This window comes from Oncorhynchus kisutch, linkage group LG13, assembly GCF_002021735.2.
Source record: "Oncorhynchus kisutch isolate 150728-3 linkage group LG13, Okis_V2, whole genome shotgun sequence".
Lineage (NCBI taxonomy): Eukaryota > Metazoa > Chordata > Actinopteri > Salmoniformes > Salmonidae > Oncorhynchus > Oncorhynchus kisutch.
This window is the reverse complement of record NC_034186.2, coordinates 32,625,105-32,647,867: the sequence shown is the minus strand read 5'-3', so window position 1 is coordinate 32,647,867 and position 22,763 is coordinate 32,625,105. Positions and strand designations below refer to the sequence as shown.

The window sequence follows — 22,763 nt, the reverse complement described above, 5'->3', positions numbered from 1 at the left end:
GAGGGGGGGAAAACTCTAGATCACCTTTACTCCACACACAGAGATGCATACAAAGCTCTCCCTCCCCCTTCATTTGGCAAATCTGACCATAACTCTATCCTCATGATTCCTGTTTACAAGCAAAAACTCAAACAGTAAGTACCAGTGATGCGCTCAATACGGAAGTGATCCAATGAAGCGGATGCTAAGCTGCAGGACTGTTTCGCTAGCACAAACTGGAATATGTTTCGTGATTCATCTGATGGCATTGAGGAGTTTACCACATCAGTCACCGGCTCCTAAACAGCTTTGACCCCCCCCAAGCCATAAGACATATTTATTTATTGTTTTTCTTTATGCTGACTCTCTTGCACTGGCTATATATGCACACTCACTTGACTCTACCCACACACTCACACATACTACACTGCCACTCCAACACACACACACACACACACACACACACACACATGCATATTTACGCCACACACTCACACATAGACACACTTTCACACTCTTCCCAGATGCTGCTGCTCCTCTGTTTATTATCCTGATTGCCCAGACACTTTTAACCCTACCTACATGTACGTACTGTATTATCTCAATTACCTCACTTACCTCATACCCCTGCAAATTGACTCCGTACTGGCACTTGTATTTAGACTCTTTATAGTTACTGTCTCCTTTTTTATTTAGCAAATATTTTTCAGACTTTTTAACTCTGCGTTGTTGTTTAGGGGCTCATAAATAAGCAGTTCACTGTAAAGTCTACACTTGTTGTATTCGGCGCATGTGACCAATACAATTTGATTTGACAATAACAACAGGATATTAAAACAGATAAGTAGGAATGACCAGTGTCACAAAATCATCTTGAGATTGGTTTTCCTGCCATACAACTGCTTTTTCTGTCAAATGTATCCTAGCTCATTTTGTGATGTTGCATTGTGGAATTAATATACATTGTATTGCATTACTTACTAGTTGGTAGAGGGATGTTTTATAGAGTAGGAATATATTATGTTGTGATATTGTTGTTGGCTCATGATGTTGCTGTGTCATAATGTAATAAAGTAAGGTGTTTCTCTGGTTTAGTGAAACTGTGTGATGCCATTATGCCACAAAATGAACTTGTAATCTTAAAGTTGCTACAATACCGACCTCTGAGAATACCTATCCCCAGGTATTGGTAGCTGAATAAGTGTGCCATCATTGGAAAGCACAGCTGGCACACTGCTGGGAAATGCAATGGATTTACTTCAACACTGAACACAGATGTTAACGTGTTCTGGCTCATTGCGTTCTCGTCACCCTCCCTCGCCTAACTGCAGAGGAGGGGTAGTGTGACTGTGGTGTGGCTTTTTCTATGGGTCTCTGTAAAGATACAGTAGGCTCGGCATGGCTCCTTTCGTGCTAAACCCCCAGAACGCTTGGCTGACTGATTGGGCAACTGGCTAGTGCTGTTCTGGAGGCTTCCGTTGTCTCTTGTCCCAGGGGTTTTTACTACGCCTGCAGCAGCTTCACATGGTGAATGACAAACAGATGCCAGGTACAGGCTAGGGATGCATTGCTTCACAGGACATGCTAATCAAAATGGCTATTTCCATTCTGTTTTGCCCCCCACCTAAGCTAACAGCAAATGACATAAACATGAAAATACAGCTAGGCCCACACACCCTTGTTCCCACAGAAACATCCTGCTGTTACATGTTCTGTAGCTGGTCTTGGAGTGTCTTTTCTACCAAATCTATCATGGGTGTCAATCTAAAGAGCCTATATTTCCATGCAAAATTCTGAGATATTCTGTCTGATGATCTACTAAGACTGAGGAAGCCCTAATAGGATTAATGTGTGGCTTTGAGCTCTGTGGGAGTGAAAGGCAGACAGGCACCCTGTGGTTGGTCCTGGCCCTGGACCTGCTCTCATCTCCTCTGCCCTGCTCTCCTCTGTTGACTACAGAGAACACCCTCCACAGGCACTGACCTCAGTGGACTCAACACTTATTCTGCCAGCCAGTGGTCAGTGTCTCAATGGGTCTATGATGAACTGTAACCCTGAAATAAACCACAATAGTTATTGTATAGCATTATGGGTATTGCATCGAGACTAGGAATAAGTAGCTGTATACAGAGAAATAAAGAAATATAAAAAATACAGTATGGCTTTACCCTGACCAGTTTGCAGATGAGTGGGAAGGGATCAGTGATTTATATATACACTAGATGACTGATAGGGGTGCTGGGTTGAAACCACTGTGCCTCCAACTTGGCACTCCCTCATCGTCGTAAAAAATATTTTGGAAGCTATAGAAATGGATTTATTAATGTCCACATTTATTATATTACAGACACCTTAATGCATACTTCTAAATTATATGAGCTAAACATACAAATACATTTAGTTAAAATATTTACATTTTTCCTTAAAGTACATTTTTTAGAGAGAACTAATGCTACTGACCCCACTACACCACTACAAAAAATACTTGTCCTTTTTGTCCTTAAATGTAATTGAAATACTGTAGAATTCCATTCATTCCTATGGAGGACTGCTCCTACTGGGGAGTGCCAATATGGCCGTCCAGTGGCTACAAAGCCTCTCAATGGCCAATACATAGCATCAGAAATCCACGGTTTATATACATCATTGGAGGGGATGGGTTGAGGGCACTTGTAGGAAGATGAGTTGGGGTGAGGGCAATTGTTTTTTTGGGGGATTCTGCATGGGGTGGTTGATTGGTTGGCAGTTGATTGGACCAGACCCTCTCTCTGTAAAATGGCTGCTGTTATCGACTGATGATTTACCCATGCTGCTGATGCCTTTCCACCTGCTGACTTGATCGACTCCCAGGAAAATTGTGAAGAAGGAAGAGAGCGACAGACAGACAGACAGACAAAAACATCACAAAGGGATCAGTGTCAATGCTTTGGGAAAATCGAAAAATATTTGGGGTGAGGGCAATTGTTTTTTTGGGGATTCTGCATGGGGTGGTTGATTGGTTGGCAGTTGATTGGACCAGACCCTCTCTCTGTAAAATGGCTGCTGTTATCGACTGATCACATTTGAAAAATATATATAATTTGTGGGGAAATGACACCAATAGCCACAAAACAGCACATTTTGGTCTATGTGAGCTGTGTTAGTTGTTGTTGCATTTGAACCCCTCTGCCTTCAAGCCAGGTGTGGCTGTTGGCATGCACCGGTGTTTGTATACCTGCTGATGCGTTATCACAGATGTGATCAATATTTCCTGGGCCATCAATATTTAATACACTCCTCTGCAGAAATCGCCCACCATTACTTATTGATCAGTCACAGCCCAGACTGTGTGAAAACAACACACTTCCAAGGGCAGCAGTTTGCACAGAGAATGGTGCTAACTGAAAGTCCACAGGGAATGGTTTGTATATACTGTACCATACCTCTTAATCCAAACAAAAGTGTTGGTTATCTCCCACTTTTCCTCCAAGAGTGTTAAGAGTGTGGCCTCTCTTCAGACCCAGAGCCTGTTAGAAGTGGAGAGGTGATGGATCACCCTATGTCTCTGAGTCAGAGTTTGACAGTAGTGAAATGTGTAGAGAAGGTGTCATCCAGTAAGACCTGTCAAACATTGGTCTGATTCTGTCTGGAGCGTTGGTAAATGGCTGATATACATTTGCAGTAATGAGACATTGAAGCTTTAGCTCATATCAATGGTTTTCAATGGACTGAGAAAAAAAAAGTGCATTATGGAAAAAGTGAAGGGGGTGAGGTGTTTCACTGTAACAGGTGTTTGCATTACATTGGTAGTAGCAGACATGTGTATTACATTTCTTGCTCTTTGTCTCTTCTACAGAGACAGTGATGGACACGCGGACGGCCACAGCGGAGCTGGGTTGGATAGCTTATCCTGCCTCTGGGGTAAGACCACTCCTCATCTAGACCTCATTTAAACACTCACCAACCATCCTCTCCTTCCTTCTCATTGACATCTAGACTTATCCACAATCTCAAAAAGCTTCCCTGAAAGTTGAGTGGTAGAGTGTATTGTTGATGCCACAGTGAGATGAATGGCCAAAGAAAGTGTTCAGATACCCATAGTCTGCTCTCAGAGCCTAACAACACACTCACCAGCTAACGAGCTCACTTCATTCTGCTGCCCCATGACTGACTGGCTCACAGACAGCCATCTCTGGGAGATGTAGTGATTTGTGACCATGTTCTTCTTCCTCTTATAAACATATTTGTCATTCATAGGCGCTGGCTGGCAGATTGGTTCTGAGCTGTAGTTTTCTGAGCCACGTTAAGTGGAAAGACAGAATGTGCATCCCCTGTGTCTCATGCAATCAGGAGAAATAATGTATTGCACCGTCAGTGTGTGTACCCCAAGGGAATACTTTAGTTTGAGCACACTTAGATTCCAATTTCAAGCCTGCCAACAGCTTAATTAAAACACTTATATCTCGTTCTGAACAATTAAGTTCTACTTATGTGCTACAATAAGTGAAACATTAAACACCAGAATTGGCCAAATCCAGATGAGGAAAATAAATGCCAGAGGTCCTTGTTTGCATGAACATTTGCGAGAGCTTTAATGTGTCATTATTTACACACAAGATTAGATTCTGTTGAATGTATGTGCATGCCATTAAGATTCATTCAAATTCACAAGACAATGCCATATTCATATTGACAGATTGACATTTATAGTGATTTAAAAAAGTTCAAACATAAAAAGTCTCGTACTTCGATGATGTTACGTTTGTCGTTTGAATGAGGAGATCAAGGTGCAGCGTGGTAGGCGAACATCATACTTTTATTCAAATGAACACAGAGAAAAAAACAAAATACAAAATGAACTTAAAGTTCTGCAGGCTACACAGAAACTATACAAAATCAAGATCCCACTAACTAAGGTGGGAAAAAGGCTGCCTAAGTAGAATGCCCAATCGGAGACAACGATAGACAGCTGCCTCTGATTGGGAACCATACCAGGCCAAAATAGAAAATACAACAGATTGCCCACCCTAGACACACCCTGACCTAACCAAATAGAGAATAAAAAGGCTAAAAAGGTCAGGGCATGACAGATGATTACAGAAACCAATTTCGTAAAAGTATTTTCAACCAGTGTGTTTTACAAAATGGAAAATTTATAATTTTCTGCCAAATGAGACACATTTAGGCCCTTAAGGTTTGTTGTTTATGGTAATGTGATTAATGAGATTAATTTAAATGAATGTAGATTATATGCAGCAGTGTTTTAATCTATTGCAATTGTGCATGGTTTCAGGCCGCCCTCTGTCAATGAGTCATTTGTAAATAATGAGTAATTCTCTGAAAGCTGCCACAGGTCTTAGTCATGACCACAATTATTTCATTAGGATATTATGTTCATTTGACAGGCAGAAAATGGCATTACAAATATGACTGGAAACTCTGCCAACTATACTGTCAACAGAAAGAGAATATATAATAATGAGGTTCTAAGAGATGGTTGAATGTGGGGTTGTATGTAGAATATGTACATGCAGAATGTATATTTAACAGATAGGTACACACTGTTTGGCTCTGCATTAGCTTTGATCCTGCTGCAACCAGAACCTTGCATACAGACAAGCACTGTCTTTCTGTGCATAGATGACACAGTGTTACTCATATGGACACTGAGTCACTATCAATAACAGAGGGAGATGAGGAGATAGCAAGGGCTTTCAAAACCAAGAAAATGGAGGGTCAGTGATGTTTCCTCCTTTTAGATAGATCGTGTGTGGTGAAACATAGGCAGGTTCCCGGAGCTAGATGCTCTACTATAGTAAACATTTAGTGGGTCAGAGAGAAACAATGAATAGAGCTGGGTTTTGGTGGAGAGGTTCAGATTCTTCTAGCCATATATGTGAAGCGGAGACTCGCAAGGGTCATAGATTGTGCACCTACCCAAATGGTTATAATTTAATGCTCGCCCATGTTATAGTTGTTAAAACATTAACATGGTTGAGCTATGGAAGACATGCCAAAGTATCTGATAATGTTTAATGCAAAACTGGTCCTTCTGTGCAAATAAAACTCCATGACCATTAATTAACCTTTTGCTGAGTATCTATTTGATTGCATACCGTAAATGACTCCTGGTTGTCTGATGATGCTATTACTGTAAGTTCCTACAGAGTTGGAGTCAGATTTCTCATTTCAAATTGAGAGAGCATATTCATTTCACGATGGCTTGTCATTGTAATTGAATTGTACACTTCTTGGCAATCACCGTGACATTATGAATCATTCAGTTCAAAGGAGAACACTCCCACATACATCCCACTCTCACAAAGGGAAAAGTCTCCTGTTAATGTTTACATGAGTAAAAGAGACACGTTAAGATAGTAGTATACAGTGCATTCGGAAAGTATCCAGACTCCTTGACTTTTTCCACATTTTCTTACGTTACAGCCTTATTCTAAAATGTTTTTTTTTTTGTCAAATAAATCCCCATAAATCTACACACAATACCCCATAATGACGAAGCGATTACAGGTTTTTCGAAATTTTAGCAAATGTATTTAAAATAAAAAACAGATACTTTATTTCCATAAGTATTCAGACCCTTTGCTATGAGATTCGAAATTGAGCTCAGGTGTGTCCTGTTTCCTGTGGAGATGGGAGAACCTTCCAGAAGGACAACCATCTCTGCAGCACTCCAGCAATCAGGCCTTAACTTCTTGCGTCGAGCCATCCCGGATCCGGGATCGTGAATACAGCCTCAAGCTCATTACCATAACGCAACGTTAACTATTCATGAAAATCGCAAATGAAATGAAATTAATATGCTAGCTCTCAAGCTTAGCCTTTTGTTAACAACACTGTCATCTCAGATTTTCAAAATATGCTTCTCAACCATAGCAAAACAAGCATTTGTGTAACAGCTAGCGCAGCTAGCTTAGCATTTAGCGTTAGCATTAGCAGGCAACATTTTCACAAAAAACAGAAAATCATTCAAATAAAATCATTACCTTTGAAGAACTTCAGATGTTTTCAATGAGGAGACTCTCAGTTAGATAGCAAATGCTCAGTTTTTCCTGAAAGATTATTTGTTTAGGAGAAATTGCTCCGTCACGTTTGGCTACCAAAAAAAAAGAAAATTCAGTCTTCAAAACGCCGAACTTTTTTCCAAATTAACTCCATAATATCGACTGAAACATGGTAAACGTTGTTTAGAATCAATCCTCAAGGTGTTTTTCACATATCTCTTCATGATATATCGTTCGTTGAAAGCCTCCTCTCTCCTCTCAATCACTGGATGACTGCGTGCAGCTTGTAGATTACGCACCAATTTAGACAAAGGACACCGGGCGGACCCCTGGTAAATGTAGTCTCTTATGGCCAATCTTCCAATGATATGCCTACAAATATGTCACAATGTTGCAGACACCTTGGAGAAACGATAGAAAGGGCAGGCTCATTCCCGGCGCATTCACAGCCATATAAGGAGACAATGGAAAACAGAGCTTCAAAAATTCTGCCCATTTCCTGGTTGAAGTTTCATCTTGGTTTCGCCTGTAGTATGAGTTCTGTGGCAGTCACAGATAATATCTTTGCAGTTTTGGAAACGTTAGTGTTTTCTTTCCAAAGCTGCCAATTATATGCATAGTCGAGCATCTTTTCGACAAAATATTGCGCTTAAAACGGGCACGTTTTAAAAAGGCACATGGCACATGACAGCTCATTTGGAGTTTGCCAAAAGGCACCTAAAGGAATCTCAGACCGTGACAAATAAGATTCTCTGGTCTGATGAAACCAAGATTGAACTCTTTGACTTGAATGCCAAGCGTCACGTCTGGAAGAAACCTGGCGTTATCCCTACAGTGAGGCATAGTGGTGGCAGCATCATGCTGTGAGGATGTTTTTCAGCGGCAGGGGCTGGGAGACAAGTCAGGATCGAGGGAAAGATGAATGGAGCAAAGTAGAGAGAAATCTCAGATGATAACCTGTTCCAGACCACTCAGGACTTCAGATTGGGGCAAAGGTTTCACGACCCTAAGCACACAGCCAAGACAACGCGGGAGTAGCTTCGGGACAAGTCTCTGAATGTCCTTGAGCGGCCCAGCCAGAGACCGGATTTGAACCCGGTCGAACATCTCTGGAGGGACCTGAAAATAGCTGTGCAGCGATGCTCCCCATCCAACCTGACAGAGCTTGAAAGGATCTGCAGAGAAGAATGGGAGAAACTCCCCAAATACAGGTGTGCCAAGCTTGTAGCATCATACCCAAGAAGACTATGCTGTAATCACTGCCACTTCAACAAAGTCCTGATAAAGGGATCTGAATACTTATGCAAATGTGACATTTCAGTAAAACAAAAGATGCATAGCAAAAATTTTGAAAACATGTTTTTCATTATGGGGTATTGTGTGTAGATTGATGAGGGGAAAAAAACAATTTAATCCATTTTAGAATAAGGCTGTAACGTAACAAAATTTGGAAAAAGTCAAAGGGTCTGAATACTTTCCGAATGTACTATATCTCAATACTACATATACAGTATGTAGCCTATAATTGTGCTCCATATTTATTTGATCTGAGCTTTTTTTTCTCTCTCTGGCATATAGATCACAAAAGAGAGCAGAGAATGTAGTAATATGTAGTATATGTAGTATGTAGTAGTAATAATATGTAGTAATAATATATAGGCTATTATGGCATGATGGGTAGGAGAGGATCTTAAATCATTATCTTTTTTTTCCATAGGCCCCTAAGCTCACACTAACAGCAGTATATTGTTGTATGCGGAGGTCAGTGTGAGTGCAGGTGAGGAGGGGTAATTTAATGGAAAACCACCTTAAAGTATTCTTGTGTGAGAGAGTAGGCGGAGATACTTTAGGAGCAGGAGGCATTGGGGGAAAAGGGGATAGGGGGAGGGGGTTCACAGTGGATATCACACAGATGCTACATGGGCACTCAGCTGCACTGAAAGTCCAGGTGTGGGGTTGTGCAGAGGGCAGGTGGTGGTTGTGGTGGTCATGGGTTAAGGGAGGGCATCGCTGATCTTTATGTAGATGCTCATAGGTGTATCATGACTGAAATATATCAAACCGTTTGGGGTTTTCAGTGAAAGAAGACCATATAAAAGGCGGAATTAGGCCCAGTACATTCTCCTGGTCAGGGCAAGGCTCTGTAGAAACATATATCTGGGGGTTACTTGGGTACACAGTCTTTTCTCTGATCCTTAATGGGCTGTGTTCCACATGGAGTCAGAGGCCTGCTGCTATTCTCATCCTCCCCTTCCAGAAACAATGAATATCTGACAGATAATCCCTGCCCATTCCTCCTCATGGAAATACTGGACTGCTCATGCACCTGTTTAATTTACTATGGAAATTACTCAATTGAGAAGCTGTGTAAGTATGTGTTTGCACGCGCACTCGTACTCATCCATGCGTGCCAATGTACCTGTCCACGTGCATACGGGCTTGTTGGGTGTGTACTGGATGTACAGAGATTTAGGTGAGTGTGAGAAAGGAGTGGGAACAGAGGAGACCGCCTGTGGAGAGCCTGTATCATCCCTTCATCATCCCTCCATCCTCTGATCCACCGGGAGGACTCCCTATGGAGTCAAGAGTGTATCCCTTGCTCACATTCCCACCACACTCTCCTCCTCTGCACCTAGCTCTTCTTATGAAGTCTGCTCTCTGCCTCCCCAAAAACATGCCCAACATGGATATTGATCATTACATGGTTAACCTGTTGACGTGTAATAAAATCAGAAGTTAGATATGACTGAACTTCCAGCCTCTTGTAGCTATTACTTACGTTACACAAACATTTAGAGCCTGGTTTGACTTTAGTCAAGAACCCATTGCAATTGTATCTAATATATTCTACCATTACATACATAATATACACTGAGTGTACAGCTTCTACCCTCAAGCCATAAGACTCCTGAACATCTAATCAAGTGGCTTCTCAGACTATTTGTATTGTCCCCCTCCCATCTTTTATACCGCTGCTACTCTCTGTTGTTATCATCTATTCATAGTCACTTTAATAACTCTACCTACATGTACATATTACCTCAATTACCTCGACTAAACGGTGCCCCCGCACATTGACTCTGTACCGGTACTCCCTGTATATAGTCTCGCTATTATTATTTTACTGCTGCTCTTTAATTACTTGTTACTTTTATTTTTTATTCTTATTCGTTTAAAAAAAATATATATATACTACCATTCAAAAGTTTGGGGTCACTTAGTAATGTCCTTGTTTTCCATGAAAAAATACATAATGTGAGTTGCAAAATGAATAGGAAATATAGTCAAGATGTCGACAAGGTTATAAATAATGATCTTTAATTGAAATAATAATGGTGTCCTTCCAACTTTGCTTGTCATTGTGTCCTCCAATAATTGTGTCCTCCATTTGCAGCAATTACAGCCTTGCAGTCTTTTGTCATTCTAGTTGTCAATTCGTTGAGTTATTCTGAAGAGATTGGCACTTCTTACGTACCATACGGTCAAGCTGCTCCCACAACAGCTCAATAGGGTTGAGATCCGTTGACTGTGCTGGCTACTCCATTATAGACAGAATACAAGCTGACTGCTTCTTTCCTAAATAGTTCTTGTATAGTTTGGAGCTGTGCTTTGGGTCATTGTCCTGTTGTAGGAGGAAATTGGGTCCAATTTAACGGCATCCACAGGGTATGGCATGGTGTTGCAAAATGGAGCGATAGCCGTCCTTCTTCTAGATCCCTTTTACCCTGTACAAATCTCCCACATTACCATCACCAAAGCACTCCTCCAGCCTCTTTTCATTTTTTCTACATCTCACGAATGTTCTTCTTTTGTAATCCGACCACCTCAAACTTAGATTTGTCTGTCCATAACACTTTTTTTCAATTTTCCTCTGTCCAGTGTGTTATTTTGCCCATCTGAATCTTTTTTTTTTGGCCCTTCTTAGATATGTATGTGTGCTTTTTCTTTGCAACTCTGTCTAGAAGGCCAGCATCCCGGAGTCGCCTCTTCACTGTTGACGTTGAGACTGGTGTTTTGCGGGTACTATTTAATGAAGCTGCCAGTTTAGCACTCTAATGTACTTGTCCTCTTGCTTAGTTGTGCACCGGAGCCTCCTATTCTGGTTAGAGCCAGTTTGCTCTGTTCTGTGAAGGCAGTAGTACACAGCGTTGTACGAGATCTTCAGTTGTCTATTTCTCGCATGGAATAGCCTTCATTTCTCAGAACAAGACAAGATGGACGAGTTTCAGAAGAAAGTTATTTGTTTCTGGCCATTTTGAGCCTGTAATCGAACCCACAAATGCAGATACTCAACTAGTCTAAATGTAACAGTATAACTTTAGTCCGTCCCCTCGCCCATACCCGGGCTCAAACCAGGGACCCTCTGCACACATCAACAACTGACACCCACGAAGTATCGTCACTCCACAAAAGCCGCAGCCCTTGCAGAGCAAAGGGAACCACTATTTCAAGGTCTCAAAGCGAGTGACGTCACCGATTGACACGCTATTAGCGCGCACCACCGCTAACTAGCTAGCCATTTCACATCGGTTACATAAAGAAGGCCAGTTTTATTGCTTCTTTAATCAGGACAACAGTTTTCAGCGGTGCTAACATAATTGCAAAAGGGTTTTCTAATGATCAATTAGCCCTTTATAATTATAAACTTGGATTAGCTAACACAACGTGCCATTGAAACAGAAGTGATGTTTGATGATAATGGGCCTCTGTACGCCTATGTAGATATTCCATAAAAAAATCTGCCGTTTCCAGCTACAATAGCTATTTACAACAATGTCTACACTGCATTTCTGATCAATTTGAAGTAATTTTAAATGGACGAAAAAATTTGCTTTTCTTTCAAAAACAAGGACAATTTTAAGTGACCTCAAACTTTTGAAAGGTAGTGTATATATACTTTTTATTTATTTTTTACTGCGTTGTTGGTTAGGAGCTCATAAGTAAGCATTTCACTGTAAGGTCTACCTACACCTGTTGTATTCGGCACATGTGACTAATAAAAATTTGATTTGAAAACATTAAAAACACCTTTCTAATATTGAGTTGCACCCCTCCACACTCTTTTGCCCTCAGAACAGCCTCAAATTCTTGACACAAACCGGTGCGCCTGACACCTACTACCATACCCCTTTCAAAGGCACTTAAATTTTTTATCTTGCCCATTTACCCTCAAAATGGCACACATACACAATCCATGTCTAAATTGGCTCAAGGCTTAAAAATCCTTCTTTAACTGGTCTCTTCCCCTTCATCTACAATGATTGAAATGGGATCATAGCTTTCACCTGGTCAGTCTATGTCATGGAAAGAGCAGGTGTTCATAATGTTTGATATACTCAGCAATTACTGTTCCTTACATGTTTTTCAGAAAATCCGGCACATCTTTACAGATTTTCAGTTCTGTAAAGACCAGAGCATATTGAGTACTCTGTTTTTGAGCTATCTAATTTGAATATTTGTGACTTTAAACTCTAACTCCTGCCTTTCTGTCTTTGAGCCCACACAGTACCTCTCTGCTGTGATATGCTGCTGGCCCGTATGAGTGGGAACAAACTGTTCTAAAACCCTGCTGTGTTCAAATGTCTTTTTGGTGTTACATTCATCATTCCTTATACAGCAATCTTCCTATTTATTATTTAAGACAGAACATCGAGAGGAACATATACTGTCTTCTCACTAGAGTAGAGAACTTTTCAGCTATTTCCAAACTATCTAATCACACCTACCCCATCCCAGCATGTCTAAAGCGGCTATTAATATCTATACTAGGATTCCCTTCAAGTCGTCAAAGCATTAACCACCTTCCACCTCCTAAACCACGGCCCAGATTACAGTAATGAGGAGGTAGAGCACTCAAACAGAACCCCGGAGTTCACTAATTGAAACTACTGGGCTCTCCTGAATATTCCCTTTATTTTGTCTGTCTAAAATAGACACCTGGCTTTTAATCAGCGTCTGGCTGGGTTGGGTTGGGGAGCATTGGAGGTCTGGACTCTTTTCCCCTGCTGTTTCAGGAGAGCCTGTTGATTCAGTGTGTGGCGCTGCCTGCCTGCCGCTGACGGTCTCATTATCACGTCTCTCCTATTCTCTGCTTCTCCTCCACTCATAGTCACACAGACGGAGGAATCCTGGGAGAGAAGGTGGGGCAGGAGGAGAGAGAACGTTAGGGAGGGAGGGCACTGTGACTGGAACGAGGATGAACACAGAGGCCAAGAGGAAAGACAGGGTCCAAGTCTGATCATTCATGTTCACTGACTATGAAACACACAGCCTTTTACAGTACCATACAGTGGAGGCTCCTCAGAGGGCGAAATGGGAGGACCATCCTTCTCACAGATTTTTTTTTTTTAAGAATTGTAAAACATTTAAAAAGTTATCATTTTTAGGTAAAACTATACTAAAATATATTCACGTCACCAAATAACTGATTAAAATACACTGTTTTGCCATTAAGGTCTACAATAGCCTCAACAGCAGTCTGTAGGGTAGCACCATGGTGTAGCCAGAGGACAGCTAGCTTCCGTCCTCCTCTGGGTACATTGACTTCAATACAAAACCTAAGAGGCTCATGGTTCTCACCCTTCCATAGATGTACACAGTAATTATGACAAATTCCTGAGGACGCCCTCCAACCTACAAAAGGATCAGAGTACTGAAAGCATAAGCTATCTAGTACTGCAGTGCATAACATGTGGTGAGTTGTTGGCTCAAAGAGAGAGAAAGTCAATAGTTTTGAACAAATGAATTTCTTACTAAATGAAGGAAGTGAGAGAGTGAGTTTCACGTACTTAGCTAGCAAATACAGATAGCTAGTTTGCCTACTTAAAAACCCTGCTCAAACAGAGGAATGCTATTTTAGTTAGCTGGCTATGACTATCCAACAAAACACTGGAACTCAATGTAAGCTTTTGGTTTTACTAATTTATTGCCATGGGGCCCGCCTGTGTAAGTGCTAAACTGCTAACTGACTGTACACTGTAACGTTACTGCATGATTGTAGCAGGTTTACTGACATTAGTTCTATTAGCTATGTTTACTATGACATTACTTTAGCTAATATGATGACAGCGATGTAGGCTGTGTAATTGTTATGATATGGTTTGGCTTGGAAAGTTTTTTTTTGCCTGGTAAACCGCTGATGTGTTGTGCATTGAAGTCAAGCAAAAGGAAAGGTGAGAGGAGGAGAGCGCATAGATACGAGAAGGAATACAACATGGCTGCTATGAAAGTGAACCATGTTTACGTGTGATCAGGGGTGTATTCATTCCACCGATTCTGTTGAAAAAGTGTTTCTTAAACAGAAGCAAACAGATCGAAATGGGGATAAACATACCTGAATTTGTCCAATAGAAGCTCTCGTTTGCAACTGTTGGACTAGTGATTATACCCTAGATCAGCTAAACGTGGGCAAGAGTGTGCAAGGTGGTATTGAATGTGTCACTGTCTATCCATGTGTTACTGTCTGTCACCTCAAAATTTTCTCTAGACCTGTGTGCACCTACGTTGTCAACTTTCATTCATAGATTGTAGAATCCTCATATAGTAGCCTAAACCTATCGCTGTTGCATTGAAGTGGGTGAATGGAATATGAATGACAGTCATCCAATATGCTGTAATAGAAATATGGCCTCCCGAGTGGCACTGCATCGGAGATCTGGAGGCGTCACTTTGTTCCCGGTCTGTGTTGCAGCCGGCCGCGACCAGGAGACCCATGAGGCGGCACGCAATTGGCCCATCGTCATCCGGGTTAGGGAAGGTTTGGCTGGCTGTGATGTCCTTGTCCCACCGCACTCTAGCATCGCACTGTGGCGGCCGGGGGCATGCACGCTGACATCGATCGTCAGCTGTACGGTGTTTCCTCTGACACATTGGTGCGGCTTGCTTCCGGATTAAGCGAGCAGTGTGTCAAGAAGCAGTGCGGCTTGGCAGTGGTCGTGTTTTGGAGGATGAATGGCTCTCGACCTTCGCCTCTCCAGAGTCCGTACTGGAGTTGCAGCGATGGGACAAGACTGTAACTACCAATTGGATATCAAAAAAGTGGTAAAATAAATAAATCAAATATATAAATCCCTCATCTTAAAAAGGCACAGACCGCCACTGATATCACACCATAGTACGGTATGCTCTATATGTATGGATTTTGTTATAGTATACAGTTGAAGTCGGAAGTTTACTTACACTCAGGTTGGAGTCATTAAAACTCCAACCTGAGTGTAAAACAATTGTTTACAGAAAGATGATTTCACTTAAAATTCACTGCATCACAATTCCAGTGGGTCAGAAGTTTACATACACTAAGTTGACTGTGCCTTTAAACAGCTTGGACAATTCCAGAAAATGTCATTGCTTTAGAAGCTTCTGATAGGCTAATTGACATAATTTGAGTCAATTGGAGGTGTACCTGTGGATGTATTTCAAGGCCTACCTTCAAACTCCGTGCCTCTTTGCTTGACATCATGGGAAAATCAAAAGAAATCAGCCAAGCCAAAACAGCCAAGCCAAAATTGAAGACCTCCACAAGTCTGGTTCATTCTTGGGAGCAATTTCCAAACGCCTGAAGGTACCACGTTCATCTGTACAAACAAGTGTACGCAAGTATAAACACCATGGGACCACGCAGCCATCATACAACTCAGGAAGGAGACGTGTTCTGTCTCCTAGAGATGAACGTACTTTGGTGCGAAAAGTGCAAATCAATCCCAGAACAACAGCAAAAGACCCTGTGCAGAGTTTAAACTGAGTTTAAATGTATTTGGCTAAGGTGTATGTAAACTCCCGACTTCAACTATACCTGTCAGGATGGAGGAAGGTTTCAAGTATAGCTATATCTGGCATTCTTTTACACAAGATCTGAAGATAGTTTTGTGCTAGAGATCTAAATATGGTTTGTTTTTATTATGTACAGTATGTCTCCTCAGATGTGAGTGCTTTCAAAAGGTTGCAAGTCTGGATGTTCAAAGTAAAGACATTTATCAGGAAAGGTTCAGAACTTGTACAGGTTCGGTAATAGTGTGATAAACATATTGCACAGACATAACACCTTTCTATGACACAAGTGGTGATCCTAACTGACCTAAGACAGGGAATTTTTACTAGGATTAAATGTCAGGAATTGTGAAAAACTGAATTTAAATGTATTTGTCTAAGGTGTATGTATATGTCTGACTTCAAATGTATGTACACACCATAGTATCCCTTCTTAATGTAATATGTTTCAATTATTCACTCATATGCTTTTACACATTAGTTCTCTAAATAATATCTGTGTGGGTCTTATATTTTGTAGCAGTGCATACAGCAGCGGGACCAGATAAGTGAATTACCACTGAGGTGCGGCAGGATGCCCCATTATTTCCCTTATGCACCAGAACCAATGAGGTGCAGCTGAATGCTCTGTTATTTTTACCTGGTGGGGCCGAGACAATGAGGTGCCATGCGATGCTCTATCTATCTGAGAGTAGCACAGAGAGGAAATGACACACACACACACACAACCACACACAGGTCGTTCCATTTTAAAGAGCTCAAGAAGGTGGTTGTCAAAATCCTCTTTCTCAGATTGTTCACCTAATAGCAGGAACAGCACCATCTAGTGGTCAGAACCTTGTAATATCAGGATGTACAATGGGACATAAACCTACCAACTTCTATGACTAATTTCTCTGAACATGGGGATAAAAACATCACCAAATTCACTGAGAATACATAACATAGGATGAAGAAACAATACCCCAACCACATTTCCATACTACTTGTCAGACATATTTATTTATTTTATTTATTGAACATTTATTTAACTTGGTAAGTCAGTTAAGAACAAATTCTTATTTACAATGATTGCCTACCAAAAGGCCTCCCACAGGGATGTGGGCTGGGATAAAAAAAAATGAATAGAAAATATAGGATTAAACACACATCATGACAAGAGAGACCTAGGACAACAACATCAGCAACACATGACAACAACATGGTAGCAACACAACATGGCAGCAGCACAACATGGTAGCAGCACAAAACATGGTACAAACATTATTGGGCACAGACAACAGCACAAAGGGCAAGAAGGTAGACACAACAATACATCACGCAAAGCAGCCACAACTGTCAGTAAGAGTGTCCATGATTGAGTCTTTGAATGAAGAGATTGAGATAAAAAATTGTCCAGTTTGAGTGTTTATTGCAGCTCGTTCCAGTCGCTAGCTGCAGCAAACTAAAAAGACGAGCTACCCAGGGATGTGTGTGCTTTGGGGACCTTTAACAGAATGTGACTGGCAGAACGGGGATGGTATGTGGAGGATGAAGGCTGCAGTAGATATCTCTGACAGGGGGAGTGAGGCCTAAGAGGGTTTTATAAATGCATCAACCAGTGGGTCTTGCGATGGGTATACAGAGATGATCAGTTTACAGAGGTGTATAGAGTGCAGTAATGTGTCCTATAAGGAGCATTAGTGGGAAATCTGATGGTGAATGGTGAAAAACATCTAGCCGCTCGAGATCACCCTTACCTGCCGATCTATAAATTACGTCTCCGTAATCTAGCATAGGTAGGATGGTCATCTGAATCAGGGATAGTTTGGAAGCTGAGTTGAAAGAGGAGTGATTACAATAGAGGAAACCACATCTAGATGTAACTTTGGCCTGCAGCTTTGATATGTGCTGAGAGAAGGACAGCGTACCATCTAGCAATGCTCCCAAGTACTTGTATGAGGTGACTAACTCAAGCTCTAATCCCTCAGATGTAGTAATCACACCTGTGAGGAGAGGGACATTCTTCTTACCAAACCACATGACCTTTGTTTTGGAGGTGTTCAGAACAAGGTTAAGGGTAGAGAAAGCTTATTGGACACTAAGAAAACTTTTTCTATAGAACTTTTAAACACAAAATCTGGGGAGGGGCCAGCTGAGTAGAAAACTGTATCGGCTGACAACATGGTAACGACTGGACCGGAAACGACTACGAGTAATGAGAGCACAGCACAAGAGAACACCACAGCAACTGTCACAAGTTCTGCTGCAACAGCGGGCCACAAACAGATGCAGGTATGTGTCTGTGGTTGGAGGAAAGTTACATCACACCATGGTTTGAGGATCCACCAGGGGAAGAAGGGATGTTTGGGTAAAGAGAGACAGAGGCCTCGCATTGATTACTTTCTGTGAAAGCGATCAAATCAGTCGAATGAAGCACAGCAACTGGACGCAAACCATAGTTTGCAGTGCATCAGTACCACTGTCATGGAGGACGTAAACTCAAGCACCGAAGTAACAACTGAGGTGGAACCAACAACAGGAGTGGAACTCACCGAGCCTCCCAGATCTGCAGTCGAGAGGAGACTACCAGGGCACAGACCGTATGTGAAGTGGCTCGGCGCCAGTGACCAGAAGTTGTGGGAAACAGTGAATACTGACCTTACCTTGACCCTCGAAACTTCGAGGCACAGTGGAGAAAAAGTTGGAGAGGATGGGGGACATTATCTATGAGTACGGGACAGAAAGATTTGTAGTGGAAGAGGCAAAAGGCGGGAGAAAGGTTCCAACCCCACCAGTTTCCAGGAGGCAACAAGAAATCAAGCGCCTCGTTCAAGAAAGGCGACAGCTTAAGAAACAGTGGAAGAAGGCCTCGGAAGTGGAGAAGGAGGGCATAGAGGCACGTCAGGCTGATATCAAAACCCGGTTGGCATCCCTCCGTAGAGCAGAGAACCTACGGAAACGCAGAAGGAAGAAAGAGCAAACTAGAACTCGATTCTAGAAAGATCCCTTCAAGTTCCTTAAAAGTCTCTTCACGAAGGAAAAAAGTGGAGCTCTAAAAACAACAAAGAAAGACCTAGAGGAGCACCTGAGAACAACAAACTTTGACTCAAAGCGACATGAACATCTGGCCATCCCATCAGATATCCCACCCATTGAACCCCCGGAACATCATATTGAGACCAGCCCTCCGACATGGAAAGAGGTGGAAAACACAGTTTGAGGGGCAAGAACAGCATCAGCCCCGGGGCCAAATGGAGTCCCGTACAAAGTGTATAAGAACGCACCAGACGTCCTGAGGTTCCTCTGGAGGCTTATGAGAACAGCTTGGAAAAATAAGATAATACCCAAAGTGTGGCGTAGGGCAGGCGGGGTCCTGATCCCTAAGGAGAAGGATGCAGTGAACATCAGCCAATTCCGCCCAATCTCCTTACTGAATGTCGAGGGTAAAATCTTCTTTAGGGTCATTGCCCAGAGGATGGCAGAGTACCTGCAAAGGAATGCATACGTCGATACATCTGTACAGAAGGCAGGAATATCAGGGTTCTCTGGCTGCTTGGAACATTCCAGCATGATCTGGCACCAGATCCAAATGGCCACGGTGGAGAAAAGGGACCTCCATGTAGTCTTTCTCGACCTCGCCAATGCATTTGGCTCTGTGCCCCATGAACTCCTGTGGTCTGCCTTCAGATTTTTCCACATACCGGACACCATCACAACCCTGATGGCAGTGCCTGAATGTAGGTATAATGGCGGGATGTACCATTTCTCCGTTGGCATTCATAATGGCAATGGAGGTTATCATCAGGAGGAGAACCATCCAAGTCACGCAGCATCTCGATTGTGAAGGGAGTACTCTCTGACCTGAAATTCTTCATCGGAGATGACCAAATCCCAACAGTGTCTGAGCAGCCGGTAAAAAGCCTTGGAAGGTGGTATGATGCAAGCCTGAAGGACAAAGACCAGGTGCAACAGCTGCGCAAAGACATCAGTAGTAGCCTACAGTCCATCGACAACACCCAGCTACCTGGAAAGTTAAAGGCCTGGTGTCTGCAGTTTGGTCTCCTACCCCGGGTGTTGTGGCCCTTAGCAGTGTATGAGGTTCCAATCTCAACATTGGAGAAGATGGAAAGAGGAGTCACAGGCTACTTAAAGAAGTGGCTCGGAGTTCCACGATGCCTTACCACCATCGGCCTCTATGGAGATGGTGTCGTCAAGCTGCCCCTCACCAGTCTAACAGAGGAATTCAAGTGTTCAAAAACCAGGCTCCAGATGACACTGAATGAATCTCGAGACCCATTGGTGAGCAACAATGCGCCGACCTTGGCAACTGGGTGCAAATGGAGGCCAGGAAAAGCGGTCCAGGAGGCAACAGCAGCCCTCAGACATGCTGACATTGTGGGTCATGTTCAGCAAGGGAGAGGAGGCCTTGGGCTAACTAGCCGTGCTGCTTGGAGTAAGGCCACTGCACCAGAGCGGCGGAAGATGGTAGTGCAGGAAGTACGCCATCAGGAGGAGGCTGCAAGGTGGGCCAAGGCAGTCTCTCTTTCCAAACAGGGACAGTGGACTCGATGGGACAGTGTGGAGAAGAGGAAGATCAGCTGGAAGGAGCTGTGGGCCATGGAAGCGAGGCGGTTGAGCTTTTCCATCAGAGCAACATATGACGTCCTTCCAACTCCAGTTAATCTTCACCAATGGTATGGTGAAGATCCGGACTGTGCCCTCTGTTCCATGCCATCCAACCTCAGGCACATTCTCACAAGGTGTAAAACAAGCCTCACCCAAGGACGCTACACTTGGCGTCACAACCAAGTCCTTAAAAACCTTGCGTCCGCCCTGGAGGACAAGCGAGCTGCCACCAACTCCCTACCACCCCCAGCAGCATCACACCCCTTACGGACAAACTTTGTCCGCGAAGGGGCTAAACCACCGAAGCGCGGCTCGACACCATTCGAGCGAGACCAGCTGCGCTTGGCCCGCGACTGGAAAATGCTAGCTGACATTGGCCGGCAACTTGTGTTTCCTCCGGAGATCGCAACCACCACCCTAAGACCTGACATGGTGCTCTGGTCCCGTTCGCTCAAGAAGGTCTTCATCATTGAGCTCACAGTACCCTGGGAGGACTCCGTAGATGAGGCTTATGAGCGAAAGCATCTGCGCTATGCCGATCTAGCTGGCGAAGCACGGCATCATGGCTGGAACACAGAAGTCCGACCAGTGGAGGTGGGCTGCAGAGGTTTTGTGGCAACATCTACAACCAGACTGCTTAGAGACCTTGGAATTAAGGGCCAGAGCCAGCGTTCGGCAATCAAAGCTGTATCGGAGGCGGCAGAAGGCAGCAGTCAGTGGCTCTGGATGAAGAGGAAAGACCCCAGCTGGGCCCCGAAGTGAGAGGACCAGGAGGTATGCGGTCAACAATGCTTGACTCAGGGAGGAGGACGCCCCTGCCATGCATAATCCCATGGGATGTTGGCTATCATCAACAAGGCAACTCCTATGACTAATTGGGAATGGGACGCAAGCGCAGGCTTGATCACCCTGTCGCTGGCTGCCTTTGGGGAGGGTGTATAGTGTGAAAGGCCGAAACACCCTAGGAACCAAAGGTACACTACTGACGATGCGCTCCCCAAATTTCACCAGGCTCACTGTTCATTACCTCTTGGAAGTGCTTGCACAAAGGATAGTAACATCTCATCCTGTGTTCTTGGAATCTGTATCATCTGCATATCAATGGATTAGAGAGCTTCCTACTGCCTGAGCTATGTTGTTTATGTAAATTGAGAAGAGCATGGGGCCTAGGATTGAGCCTTGGGGTACTTCCTTGGTGACAGGCAGTGGCTGAGTGTTCTGACTTTATAAACTGCACTTTTTGAGAGAGGTAGTTAGAAAACCAGCCCAAAGACCCCTCAGAGACACCAATACTCCTTAGCCGAACCACTTGAATGGAATTGTCTACTGTATCAAAAGCTTTGGCCAAGTCAATAAAAATCCATCACAACATTGCTTAGAATCAAGGGCAATGGTGACATCATTGAGGACCTTTAAGATTGCATACCAGAGATGATGCTATAGACGTCAAGTAAGGCAGTCAGTTGATTATTGACAAGTTTTTCGATAAACTGGGCAAAATAGAAAGGCCTGTAACAGTTAGGATCATCTTGATCTCCCCCTTTTAAATAAAGGACGAACCGTGGCTGCCTTCCAAGCAATGCGCACCTCCCCAGAGAGGAGAGACCGGTTAAAAAAGTTCAGAGATAGGCTTGGCGATGACAGGGGCAGCAACCTTAAAGAAGAAAGGGTCTAAACGATCTGAACCAGATGTTTTTTTGGGGTCAAGTTTAAGCAGCTCCTTTAGCACATCGGACTCAGTGACCGCCTGTAGGGAGAAACTTTGTAGCGGGGCAGGGGAAAAAAGAGGGAGGAGCATCGGGGCTAGTCGCATTAGAAGGGGTGGGAGATGAGGAAATGTTGGATGGGCGCAGGCACTTAGTTCAGACGACAGTTCCATTACAGTTCGTAGAAACATGTCAAATGATGAATAGGATGTTTTTATCATAAATCTTCAATAATATTCCAATCGGACAATTCCTTTGTCTTTAGAAAGGAAAAGGAACAGAGCTCGTGCTCACGGCCGCACGCGAGACTGAGCTCGTGGCATTCTGCCAGACACCTGACTCAAACAGCTCTTATTCGCTCCCCCTTCACAGTAGAAGCCTGAAACAAGGTTATAAAGACTGCTGACATCTAGTGGAAGCCTTAGGAAGTGCAATCTTACCAAATTTTACACTGTATATTGAATAGGCAAGACTTGAAAACCTACAAAACTTCAGATTTACCACTTCCTGGTTGGATTTCTTCTCTGGTTTTTGCCTGCCATATGAGATCTGTTATACTCACAGTGTTTTCTATCAAAACCGACTAATAATATGCATCTTAGCGTCTGGGCCTGAGTAGCAGGCAGTTTACTCTGGGCACCGTATTCATCCAAGCTACTCAATACTGCCCCCCAGCCATAAGAAGTTAATCGTTTTCCAGAAC

At 43.1% G+C, this 22,763-nt stretch overlaps 1 protein-coding gene across 2 annotated transcripts in view; it reads left to right on the top strand.

Moving 5' to 3' along the window:
- LOC109902599 (ephrin type-B receptor 1) overlaps positions 1–22,763 on the top strand; it is a 205,239-nt gene that overhangs the window by 54,229 nt on the left and 128,247 nt on the right. For both annotated transcript variants that reach the window (XM_031786034.1, XM_020499081.2), the window contains exon 2: positions 3,815–3,879. In XM_031786034.1, the coding sequence (XP_031641894.1) occupies positions 3,815–3,879 (65 nt within the window). The remainder of the gene's footprint in view (positions 1–3,814; positions 3,880–22,763) is intronic.